Consider the following 13,682-nt stretch of genomic DNA (forward strand, 5'->3'; position numbering starts at 1 on the left):
CGCTATTTCTTTAAAAGTCACTTAAATCCAACCTCACCCTTAGTCGCGGCCCCCTGTACAAAGCCGTTGGTGTATTGACTGGTACTAAATTATGATTATTGTTCGTTATCGGCGTTGAGTGCTGTATCGCTAATCTTGGTCGTATCTGCACTGGTGTCGCTGGAAAGAAATATTTTAAATTCAATCACTGTATTGACGCGACTTACAGAACTTCACTTCAGCCTATCGCAGTCCACTGCTGGACATAGTGCTCCCCAAGTTGAACTCATGTGATTTGCCCATTATCACCACGCTGGGCAGGCGGGTTGGTGACCGCAAGGCTGGATTTGTCACACCGAAGACGCATCTGCCCGTCTTCGGTCTGTGTATTTCAAAGCCAGCCGTTGGATGATTATCCCGCCATAGGTCAGCTTTTTAAGTTCCAAGATGGTAGTGGAACCGTGTTTTATCTCTTAGTGGGTGACTATATTTACTGCCGTTACTACACAGCAGACTGAATCTGATTTATTAATAATCGTTGTACTTCTACTGTATGCACGTGTCTTAACCCTGATTTACGCCAAAAATGGTCAATAGTCCATCAATAGTTTGGGAACGCGATTATAGCGCTGACTTACGCCACAACTGGTTAGTGGGTAATTATTTTGCTGTTATTATATTATATAATAGATATTTAACAATTGTACTCGTATATTATATTTTTTTAACAGATCATCAGTTATGTTTCTTACAAATTCTGCTTAACAGTATCTACACTTTGAATCAGTGGTAGCTACACAAAAACTGTAATTAGTAAAAAAAATAAGTATTGTATCGACCAAAAAATTAAATGTACCATTATTTTTTAGTTCATAAAAGCTCTATTAACTTCTGTATTATTGGATACTAAAACTTATTGCTTACTAAGAGTTTATTACTTTACACTTTACTATTTATTACTCTCCTACACCATTTATATTTAATTATTACTAGCATTAGTTGTTTATCATTTGTTCCGTTATATATTCAAGTAATTTACTATTGAATATGCTTCGGCCTGTAATATCCCACTGCTGGGTATAGGCGTCTTTCCCCATGTAGGAGAAGGATCAGACCTTAATCCACTACGCTGTTCCAATGCGTGATATATGCTATTATGATTATATTACTATTGAATAACAACAGTTAAATATCTAACCCGTTGGCGCAGTGTGCAGTGACCCTGCTTTCTGCTCCGAGGATTGTGGGTTCGATTCTTAACCCGAGTATGGGCGTAATATATGTATTTATTTATGTATATATCATTTGTATCTATTTATAAAAAAAATATATGCAGCTATATCTGTTGGCTGTTACCGATAACATAAGCATTGAGTAGCTTATTAAAGGAACACACGACCATATGTTTGAAAAATAAAAAATGTATTAATCATTATAATGTAAGCAATTCATTCACATCGACGTATAAATATAAACAGCCTTGTTTATAATCAGAGCGTTTCCCTCCCATTGTTTTAAAACTGAATACTATGATCATTCGTTGTTTATGGTATGGGGAACTCCCTTCCAGTTACATTTTGGAATGCAGATGGAATATTTAAAGACATTGGTGTTATTTTAAAAAGGACCATTGTTTATGGACGGGGAAGTCCCTTTATATAAATTTATTATACCTTTTCTTTTAAATTATAAAATTGTTTTATAAGGCAAATTTACTCCAGTTTTACATTTTTTATTTGAATTGTACTTTATTAAACATTGATATTACTTTTAAGATAAAGATTGATTACCTCTTATTATTAATTAAATTATAATAATATTCGTGTTTATTTAGCCACCGATTGCAACTATTATTTTTTTAATTTTTTTAGGAAAAGGTGAAATGAATAGACAATTTTAAAAATTATATAAAATTTGTGTATTCGATTTTGTTTACAATAGCATTTTTATAGTAATAATTCTAATCCTAATAGCACATTCATTACTAATATTAAAACATCGATAATTTTCTTCGAAAACTGTCGATAAAATCTTTTCTATTATATCGATACTGACTTCAAATTTTACAGTAACGACTACGTCATAAAATTATTTAAAAAAAAACTCACGACTCATAACATATAAGATTTTTAACCGACTTCCAAAAAAGGAGGAGGTTCTCAATTCGACTGTATTTTTTTTTTTTTTATGTATGTTACATCAGAACTTTTAACTGGGTGGAGTGATTTCGACAAATTTTCTTTTAATCGAAAGGTGGTGTGTGCCAATCGGTCCCATTTAAATTTATTTGAGATCTAACAACTACTTTTCGAGCTATATCTAATAATGCGTTTTTACTTGACGCTTTTTTCGTCGACCTACGTTGTATTATACCACATAACTTTCTACTGGATGTACCGATTGTGATAATTCTTTTTTTGTTGGAAAGGAGATATCCCAAGTTTAGTATCATAGGAAACTAGGATCTGATGATGGGATCCCAGAGAAATCGAGGGAACTTCTTAAAGATCCGGAATAACTTTTTACTGGGTGTACCGATTTTAATAATTTTAAATTTAATCGAAAGCTGATGTTTGTCATGTGGTCACATATAAATTTAATTGAGATCTGATAACTAATTTTTGAGTAATCTTTGATAACGCGCAGTTACTTGACTATTTTTTCGTCGATCTACGTTGTACTACTCGTCGATGTAATTGAAGTCGGTTTTTTTTCGTTTGCAAGCAAACACAATTATTTTATTATCTATATATTAAAACGTGAAGTAAAAACTTTGTACCGCTTTTTGGAAAATTGCGTACGGAGCAATATGAAATTTTGCACACTTATAGTAGTTTACATAGACAAGGAGTGCAGAATTCTAATATATATATTTTTAATTATACATAAAAATACATCAAATCAATAAAAAAAATCATTACACTCACTACCATGTATTTGACACACACACACGCATATATACCCTTTTTTTATTTAGTATAGAAGTATAATCTTTGACAACTAATATTCATACTTATAATTTAAATTAATTATGGTCGAATTTCAACCACTGGGAGATCACTAGTAAGTGTAAACAGTTGATAACATTAGATAAATGGTAACAAATGTATTAACATTTCACAGAAATCAAATCAATCTTTACTCAAGCAGGTTTCAAATGCAATTTTAAAGGTCATTCAAGATAATGTGTATTAAAGAAAAAAATATTTTTTTTTTAACTTATATTTTGTACAATCGAATAAATAAGAAACGATTTAATTTCTCACTAAATAAGACCGGACCAAGACAATTACTAAATACCATTTTCTTTTAAAACTTAACAACTCTGTCTATGACTCCCGAGTTGGACAATACCAAAGTAACCTAATAATATATTTTGCTAATTTATCAGTCTTTTTAAAATATAATAGAATCGCAATTTTTTTTTACATATTTTGCCATGTCATTTTATATCGTTGCTATATTATGTTTTGGGCAGATAGACTTTGTCTACTTCTTATTTTATTCCTAAGATTAGTCCTTCGAAGTCAACTATCGATATTATACGCGAGTTTACTTTCGCAACCCTAGCCTGTAATATCCTACTACTGTACATAGGCCTCTATCCCCTTATAGGAGAAGGGTCAGAGCTTAAACCTAAGTTTACTTATATAAGTATTTAGTATAATTTTAATAAAATTTATTTTAAGAAATGAGTCAAAATTAATACCTTATTAATATAATTAATTTCAATAAATATGGCAACATAATTTGCATAAGAATGAAAATCACAGAAGTAATAAAAATACATATTAATAAAACAATAACTTAGAGTTACATTTTTAATGTTAATATCCTGCAAAATGAATTTATAATTTATTTTATTAACAATAATATAATATTTAATCATTTACGTAAAATGCGAATTTTAAAATAAATTTAAATATTGTACGTTTTAATTCTTAAAAAATATTGCCTTTAAAAAGTTTAAACTTATATTATTTTTATAAATTATACTTGGCGGAACGAAAAATAACATTTTGATTACCTAAATATAGTATAAATGCATATGGAATTATAAAGTAGGCGGTATTTAAACAGGATTTGTCTCTATCTGCTCGTAACCATGATATCTAGGCCATAATATGTTTTTAAGTAAACTAAGTCTACCTGGTGGGGTTCTAATCACGGTAGTCGCGTTGAGTGCCGGTAAGGGTGTGATCGCTTTCGATTGCTCCTCTGGACAGCCGTACTTGTCTAATATCTCCTTAGCGACCTGTAATGTATTGGAAGTCACACAATAAAAATTAATATCAAATAAATGTTACGTTAGTTTAAGTAATTTATTCTCTATTGATAGGGGTTGTCTGTAAGTTTCGGAGGAGTATTGTACCTAACATTGTGACACGAGAATTTTATATATAAGAAAATAAAATAATAATATAGTTTTACAATAATATAGAAAACGACTAAAATTAAACTAGAGTAGTTATTTAAGTCAGAGTACCTGGAATCAAATCAAAATCAAAGGACATCTCAAATTTCCAATTATGATAAATGTTATGCTGGTTTGACACTTTTGCGCAAATATGCAATTTTTTTTCATACATCATTCAACATTTAATTTTGTAATATTAAGACAAAAAGTAAATTAAGTAAAACGCTTTATTTACAAACGTTATAAATACAAAGAATTATTTAAAAGAAATTTATCGTTAAAAATAATTCAAACGTCACAATGATGACACATTACAATTAAGCAGATGCAATTTTTTGTGTGCATTTACATACTTCATCTGTGGACTTCACAACTAAATACAACGGAAATTTTTGTTATTTATATAAATACTATCATTAATAACATCAAAGTACTGGAATACTTGTTAAAACTTTATTTAACTAAGATATACATAGTTAATCTTTTTAGACGCAGATGATCTTTTCAGAATTAAGTCGTATGTGTGACTGCCGCCTAATGCTCATTGTTTGTTTCGCTCTGATTGTTACTTTAGTATTCTAAAAGAGCATTAGAGGATATTTAGAAAAACTAAATACGATTATTTTATTTTCTTACGAGTTAAAAAATATAATTTTAATTTTTTTTTTTTTTGTAGTAATTAAACTTACTAGCGCCCTGTCTCTGAGAGCTCATTAAGCTGTCGGTCCCGGTTGCTATCATAAATATATATAGATAGCAATCGTTACTCATAGTAGGTAATATATTCTCCAACCGACAGTGGAGCAGCGTGGTGGATTAAGCTGCGATACTTCTTCTACATAGAGAAAGAGACCTATGCCCAGCAGTGGGATGTCACAGCCTAAAACAGAATAGGACACACAGGGACGAAAATATAGCCAACGATTAAGCTAAGCCAACCGCGCGGGCCACCCAACTCTAAACATCTAACTGTGTTTCCGGAAAACTATAACCTGGGGATCTTTAAAGACGTGAGAGAATAGGTTACTTCTAGGTAAGCCTGCTCCATCCCAGATCGCATTTTGACTTATCTTCAGGTTAAATACTGGTCAAACGCGAGCGAATCATTGTTTTAAAAAAACTATAGAGACCTAAAGTTTATTTTGTAACATATAGAATGAAAACAATGCCGTGTACCAGACCATATCGTATTGAATCTCTTTTGACTGACAGACGTAAATGTGAATGTTGACGTAATTTTAAACTAAACCAGCCTTCATGGTGTAACAAAATATCGTTACTTTTCAAAGGCCTCGGCATTTTAAAAATATCAGAATAACAAAAGTAATCAATTTAAATTATAAGCTACTGCTCTACCCTGGCTTCCAATGCTTTCAATATTACAATGATTTTATGTTTTTTACTCGAACAACGCGCATCATTTTGTTAGTCATTTCAAATTTATAAAGTACAATATTAGAATCGTAAAATCATAAGTAATTTTATTTGATAATTTTTATATAAAAAGTATTCCTAAATTTCATTTTTCCACAAAAAATTGTGAAACATTAAATTTTAATGCTTGCTGAATTAAATATTTCGTACTATCGTACTAAAGATTATCATCTTAAGCAAAAAACCGACAGAATTTAAAGCTAGACTTAAATTACTCATTCATCATTTCATCATCATCATTTCAGCCTACCAAAGTCCACTGTTGGACATAGGCCTCCAAGTTCACGCCATTTTTAGCGTGAACTCTTTATGTTTTGCCCATAGTCACCACGCTGGGCAGGCGGTTACTCATTAAAACAAACTTTATAACTTGTTCATTTAGTGTATACATAATTACATACCTTGTAAGTCTCTGTATTCATGACGTCTTCTAGAAGCTTCTTTTTCTCTTCTCTCATTTTGTTCAGTTTCATTCTGTTCTTGTTGAGCGTCCAGTTGTAGTACCAAGATATTGAGGAACGTAGAAATATTACGCTACAAAGAAAATACTTTTATAATTATTTTAAAATACTTTATTAACTGGTGATGTTAAATTGACAAGTATACAAATTACAAGTTGTGTGAAAAGACATATGGTGACATAATAGTACTTTTCAAACTTATTACACGCTGATTTTTTATTTTATTTTTATTGTTGCTAATTTTGTCTTATCTGTAGTTAAGTTAAAAAAATTACGTAATGCGTAATATATTTCTCTTTTTGTTACTTTTTTTCTAGCTCTTAGTTTAGACCATTGCTGATAGGATATAACCCAATATGATATGTTCCTGGAATAGTTTCACACAGCAGGAAATATCCGATCCGATCCGATCAGCCCGAAGTACCTTGACTTTATAGAAGATCACAGCTCAATAAGCTCTCTAAGTGTAGGGTTGGCAATGGTCTTGCGATGCTTCTGGTGTTGCAGGCGTCTATAAGCTACGGTAATCGCTTACCATCAAGGTGAGCCGTACGATTGTTTGCCCACCTACTTGAATAAAAAAAAAGTATTGTTTGTAAGCACCTATAACAGTTGGAGTTACGTCTTATTAAATTAATAATATTATGTCCCCGTTTTCACAATTCTTTTTATTAGAAAACTAATGACGAAATGAGATGGGCTATAACATAACGATCACTAGCATCATACGACCAGACGAATAGACATCGACATAACTGTATTTGCTCGCAAACGAAAAACACTGGTTTGTGGCTGTTGCGCTGGCGGATGCGGGTTCGATCCCCGCACATAACAAAAACTTGTATCGGCCATTCAGATGTTTGCCGTGGTCCAAATGTTTGTGCAGTCCTTTTGGGTCTCCCCGCCGTGCCTCGAAGAGCACGTTAAGCCGTCGGTCCCGGTTGTCATCATGTACACCTGATAGCGATCGTTACTCATAGTATATCCGCCAACCCGCAGTGGGGCAGTGTGGTGTATCAAGCTCAGATCCTTCTCCTACATAGGGAAAGAGGCCTATTCCCAGCAGTGGGGACAGGCTGAAGCGTCCTTTTTTGGAAGACGGTTAAAAATAATAAAACATATAATAAACATAGCAAACTAAGGTTACACTACGTTGAGTAACTTAAGACTGTCTTTTTTTAGTTAGTTTTCTCACTCTGATTTTGTTTATCGATGCAATTTATTTATTTTATTTTATTCATTTATTTTTTTATTTTAAAAAAAGCAAAAATAATAATCATAATCTAAATATAACTCACAGAACTGGAAGAATCAACAGCGGCGAGGCGTACAGCAACGAATGCACCCAATGCTGGCTCCTGCCGACGTACATGTAGTAATACAGTACAGCGAAGAGCACGTACAGTCCTACAGAGTACGCCATCATATAACCTATGATCCTTTTGTGTGTCTGCTCCTTATACTGCCCATCCTCTTCTATACTTTTTATTTTTGTTTCGAGCTTATCCAGTATTTCTATTGTTGTTTTCTTGCGCTGGAAAAAAAAATTTAAAAATATTGACGGTAATTTCGTATTTATATTTTTAGAGTTAGTAACTGGATGGCAAAAGCGAGAGATCAGGACTGGTGGCTGATGATCCCATATTTCTTTACTCTCGGACAACATTAGGGACATTATTAAGTAATTTGCCGCCCTCTAGAGAGGGTCAGAGGTAGAGGGTCTTCAACCCGCCTACGATGCTTCTGGTGTTGCAGCGTCTATAGGCTCCGGTAATCGCGTACCATCAAGTAGGCCGTACGCTTGTTTGCCGACCTAGTTGTAAACACCTAAAAAGTTATACTTCATCGGCTAACTAACTTCACGTTGGTAACTTCTTCTTCGTTGACTAGCTAACTTCAGGGTGTTGGTTTGTTGCATTCTAAACATTTACTCTCATCATTTTTCCATTCAATCAAAGAAGTAAAACTTCAAAAATGTCTAATTTTGATACTAAGCTTCCTTTTTATGTCTGGGTTGTCTGGACGAAATGGCTAATTAGCCACAAGTTTGCCCATTATACTTCACTGTCTGTAACTATCTTTATGCTTTGTTTGTAATATATTTGTGGTGTACAATAAAGTATAAAATAAGATAAATAAATAAATAATGACAGATCACTTGATAGAAAGGGGATGTCTACCAAGACTCTAGAGATCAATTTATTGAATATTGTTTTTAACTTAAGGTTATTGTGTAACACTGGGTACATTAAGTACCTAACGTTATAGCTTAGTGACTTTTAAAATATTATTTGATTTTGCTACCATGATGATAACACAGTTCCGCTACCACCTTGGAACTTAAAAAGCCGACCGGTAGCGCGATAACCATCCAACTGCTGGCTTTGAAATACACAGGCCGAAGACGGGCAGCAGCGTCTTCGGTGCGACAAAGCCAGCCCTGCGGTCACCAACCCGCCTGCCCAGCGTGGTGACTATGGGCAACACACATGAGTTCACGTTATTTTTGGCGTGAGCTTGTGGAGGCCTATCCAGCAGTGGACTGTATAGGCTGTAATGATGATAATAATGCTACCATGACTTGTGATTTTTGAAGTGAAACTCCTTTAGAATCGAATAGAAATAAATGAATAGGAATAAACACATAAATGTATAGACGAGAATGAGATAGAATACTTTACTACTCAAAACGCATAATCGACGCATATTGTATGACGCTTATAACCTGTTTCACGATACTGTGATCTCTCGCTACTTTTTAGAAGTTTCACTTCTGTCGTATGTGAATATGAATGTGTTGCTCACACACTTTTCTACCTTCGCCATCAAGTTTACGTGTAATTTTCTGTACACTATTTTTTTAAGTGCAATTAAGTATATAATATAACTGTATTTGTTCGTAATATTTGTCCACTTGCTAACCGCTGCTACTAAAGGTTGTCTGGAGGGTAATCGCTCTTTCAGCGATAAGATCGCCTTTGTACATATTTTTTATTTATATTTTTTCTACGTAAGTTTGTATTTCGAGTGTTTACTCGCAAACGAAAAAACTAACTTGATTTACATCCACAACTAATAGAACGTAGGTAGATGAAAAAATAGTCAAAGTGAAGACGCGTTATCAAAGATTACTCAAAAAGTACTCATAAGATCTCGACCAAATTTCAATAGGACCATATGACAAGAATTAGCTTTCGACTAAAAAAAACAATTATCAAAATCGATACACCCAGTAAAAAGTTATGAGTTAGCAACTTAGCTCACAAAAACTACATCGTCCAAGTTGACAAATATGCTCGTAGGATAAAAATTACTGATAATGAACCAAACTGAATCAAATTTTTATGTGACCGCATGGCAACTATTCCGCATCGAACAAAAAAAGAATCACGTAAATCGGATTAGAACTCTTGGCATAATCGGTGTACATAAAATATAGTATACAGAAAAGATGCCAACCGAATTGATAAGCTCCTTTTTAAAGTCGGTTAAAAAAACAATAAATAAAATGTACCTATAACATTTATTTAATTTTATTATCTATATTTTTAATTTATGTTATTCAAATATCATTAACCTAAGACTATTTTTTAAACAAATAAACCTTGTACCTTAAGTACCTGTGTAAGTAATTAAAGAAAATTAAATGCACAAAATAAATAAACAAAAACTTAAAAATAAAAAACTAAAAATAAGAAATTGACCCCGACGTGATTTGAACACGCAACCTTCTGATCTGGAGTCAGACGCGCTACCGTTGCGCCACGGAGTCGATGTGAGATGAGATGAAATAACTGATAAGTTTATAGAATCAAACATTTCAATCTAACATTAGGTTTAGGTTTAAAGAACTTTATTATCAACAAAGACAGATTGTCACTTATGTGATAACATAAACTTAAGTAATTACGTATACATCGTCGTTGCCATTCATGCACTATTATTGTGAAGGTATACTTAAAAATTTATACAAAATAAATACCATTTTGTTGAATTTCGTCCCACCCCATACATTCAGATCAATTTTATAATAATTAAATTTCGTATTTGTTTAATAAATAATCAGACAATTGTTTTTTAAATGCAAGAAATGAGTCAACATTTTTTATATGTGAGGGTATACTGTTATACAGACGCGCTCCGTTGACTGTTATCATTGTTTTGCCGTATGATGCCGAATGCGATGTTTTGGTATGGTGAGGTAACTAGCGCGCCGACTGCTGCGCTCGGAAACTTGGTTTTGTTTAGTAAACGAAAGATTAGTGTGGATATTCCTATTAAAATATTTTCGAATAAAAATGCAGATATTATATTTGTATAAATTTTCAATGTTCATTAAGTTAGTTTCTTCATATATTTTGGTAGTTGGCGTTAGGAAGTGGTAATTAAAAAGTAATTTTATTATTATTTATTATATTATAATTTTATTATTATATTTAACATTTCATTCGTAATTACTGCAATATCGCGTAACTTCAAAAAATAAATCCTAAAATGAGATTACGTGCGTACGGACTCATTACTTATAGTCGTTGGCGACGTCAACAGGGTGCTGCGTCTAACAAAAATGCTTCAAACGGGGAAGTCAAAAACCACGGGAACAACGGTCAGCCAAAAGTGTTTCCAAAACCGCGTTTCTTGTCATAAGGCAGAGTGGCCGTTTTGTTCATTGCTCATGAATATAAAGGATTTTTTAAAATTGGACTTGAAAGTAAATAAATGTTAATAATTGAATTGCTATTATGTTAGTTACTCACTGAAAATGTTAATAAACTTAAACTATACCTAATACTTGTTCAAAAAAAGCGTGTGTAATCATAAGTTTTTTAAACGGTTTTATTTAGCTCACCCCGTTTGTTTTATTTATTTTTTATTATTTATTCTTGGGTCAAATTTAGTAATTCAAATTTCACCCTCTTCCTGTCAACCGATTAATCTGAAATTTTGTATACACTTTGGATTTTGGTGACAATACAATTATGTTTATTCATTATCATTATAAATTCAAGATGGCCGCCGCTACAAAATGGCGGATAATTTATGTTTTATTAATCCCATCAATATGGGTATCAAATGAAAGGGCTCAACAAGCAGAATACAATATACTATAAAAAATTGAAATCCAAGATGGCGGCCGCTACAAAATGGCGGATAACGTAGGTTTTATCAATCCCATCAATATGGGTATCAAATGAAAGGGCTCAACAAGCAGAATACAATATACTATAAAAAATTGAAATAAAAGATGGCGGCCGCTACAAAATGGCGGATAACGTAGGTTTTATCGATCCCATCAATATGGGTATCAAATGAAAGTGCTCAACCAGTATAATCAATGTACTATATAAAATTAAAATCCAAGATGGCGGCCTCTACAAAATGGCGGATAACTTAGGTTTTATCAATCCCATCAACATGGGTATCAAATGAAAGGTCTCAACAAGTAGAATACAATTTACTATGCAAAATTGAAATCTAAGCTGGCCGCCGCTACCAAATGTCTGATAACAATTTTTTATCAATCCCACCAATATGGGTATCAAATAAAAGGGCTTGACAAGAAGAATACATTGCACTATACAACCTCAATATTTAAGATGGGCCTTGCAATAATGAAGCACTAAATGAATTAAACAGAATGCGAAATAAAAACTAAAAACTAGAAAATAAAAATAGGTAAAAAAACTTTTTAAGTTAAACGGTTTTATGTTAAACATACATCGCAATGTTTAAGATAAATGTACTAAAAACCAAAAAATAATAAAATAGATACAGTCGTGGGAATTATAAACATATGCATAGACTAGACTAAAATAAAACCGTGGGGCACGTCAATTGTCTACAAATTATCGACTTAATGTGCGATAGAAGAATCGTTTAATTCGTCGTTAAAATAGGCAGTTGGCCCGCAGACGGTGAGGAAATTACTTACTATTTTCTTGCTCATGGAAATTCCAATAGTTATACACTCCATGTAAATAAAAGAGATGTTTCAACTAGTTTATCGTTGGACATTCACACTGCTGGCTGGCGAGGAATCGTTTCACTGCTCGTAGTTTGTCTTTAATCGACAAAACATATGATAAAAGTACTACTCGCTCACCACTATGAAACCCTAAAACTCGCTTATAATCGAGCTTGCTAGCTTGTTTCCACATTCTAGCCCTACTTATCACACGTCCATCTTTGTCGGTTGAACAACTGCCTAATTATAGTGTAACATTACAAAACAAACATTTTAATCAACGATTGTAGACAATTGACGTGCTCCACGGTTTTATTTTAGTCTAGTCTATGCATATGTTTATAATTCCCACGACTGTATCTATTTTATTATTTTTTGGTTTTTAGTACATTTATCTTAAACATTGCGATGTATGTTTAACATAAAACCGTTTAACTTAAAAAGTTTTTTTACCTATTTTTATTTCTTTTTAACATTTGTATAACAATACGTAAAAAAGATCAGGGATATAACTAAGGAAACAATTTGGTGTGATAAATACATAACAAATAACAAGGTAAAATGTACAAATTTAGTCAAATCCAATGTTTTGTCAGAAACTTTAATTAGGTTGTAATAATTTGTACTTTTGTTGTTCAAATTAAGATAGTTAAATTTAATTTCAGTTCATTGTGTAAGAGAAAGAAGGCGAAAGTGAAACAGAATCGTTAAATATGAATGGAATGAACACTAATGTAATAAAAATAATAATAATAACACTTATCCCAGTAGCTACTTCATCCTAATTCGCCTGCAGTGGAGCAAAAGGAAATGCTGACATTATTTCTCTGAATTAACCCTACACTTGACTCACTGCTGTCCCAAACGATTGACTAAAAACCTAAGTCGATTATTGTTCAATCAATATAAAAGTAGGTGTCCTAAGCACATTCCAACACATTACAACATATCCCAATGTCTATCGGACCTATAGGTTCTAGTAATATAATGTAAATGTAAGTATAATGCTGCTGTGTGGTTACGGCAGTAAATAATATAGCAACCCCTTCTCTTCCGGTGGGTGTCGTATGAGGCGACTAAGGGATAACACCCACTACCACCTTGTTACTTATAAAGCCGACCGATGGCGGGATAGCCATCCAAATGCTCGTTTTGAAATACACAGGCCGAAGACGGGCAGCAGCGTCTTCGGTGTGACAAAGCCAGCCCTTCGACCAAATCCACCTGCCCAGCGTGGTGATTATGGGCAAAACACACGAGTTCAAACCATTTTTGATGCGAACTTGTAGAGGCCTATGTCCAGCAGTCCTGCGATAGGCTGAAGTAAGATTACGTGTATGTCATTCATTAATATTTATTCTAAAACAAAAAACAACCCAATCCAACTACTACTAGCCCGTTGGCGCAGTTCGTAGTGACCCTGCTT

At 33.0% G+C, this 13,682-nt stretch overlaps 1 protein-coding gene and 1 non-coding gene across 2 annotated transcripts in view; both read right to left on the minus strand.

The window, feature by feature from the left end:
• The window catches only part of LOC123667865 (endoplasmic reticulum junction formation protein lunapark-B-like), a 46,316-nt gene that overhangs the window by 18,393 nt on the left and 14,241 nt on the right, over positions 1–13,682 (minus strand). Inside the window, exons 2-5 of the mRNA XM_045601698.1 lie at positions 7,590–7,825; positions 6,232–6,364; positions 4,120–4,234; positions 38–159 (exon numbers count right to left, since the gene is read on the minus strand). Of these exons, the coding sequence (XP_045457654.1) occupies positions 38–159; positions 4,120–4,234; positions 6,232–6,364; positions 7,590–7,825 (606 nt within the window). The remainder of the gene's footprint in view (positions 1–37; positions 160–4,119; positions 4,235–6,231; positions 6,365–7,589; positions 7,826–13,682) is intronic.
• On the minus strand, positions 9,992–10,063 carry Trnaw-cca. Its single transcript has one exon. It is a non-coding gene; the product is annotated as a tRNA-Trp (tRNA).

This window comes from Melitaea cinxia, chromosome 29 (assembly GCF_905220565.1).
Source record: "Melitaea cinxia chromosome 29, ilMelCinx1.1, whole genome shotgun sequence".
NCBI lineage: Eukaryota > Metazoa > Arthropoda > Insecta > Lepidoptera > Nymphalidae > Melitaea > Melitaea cinxia.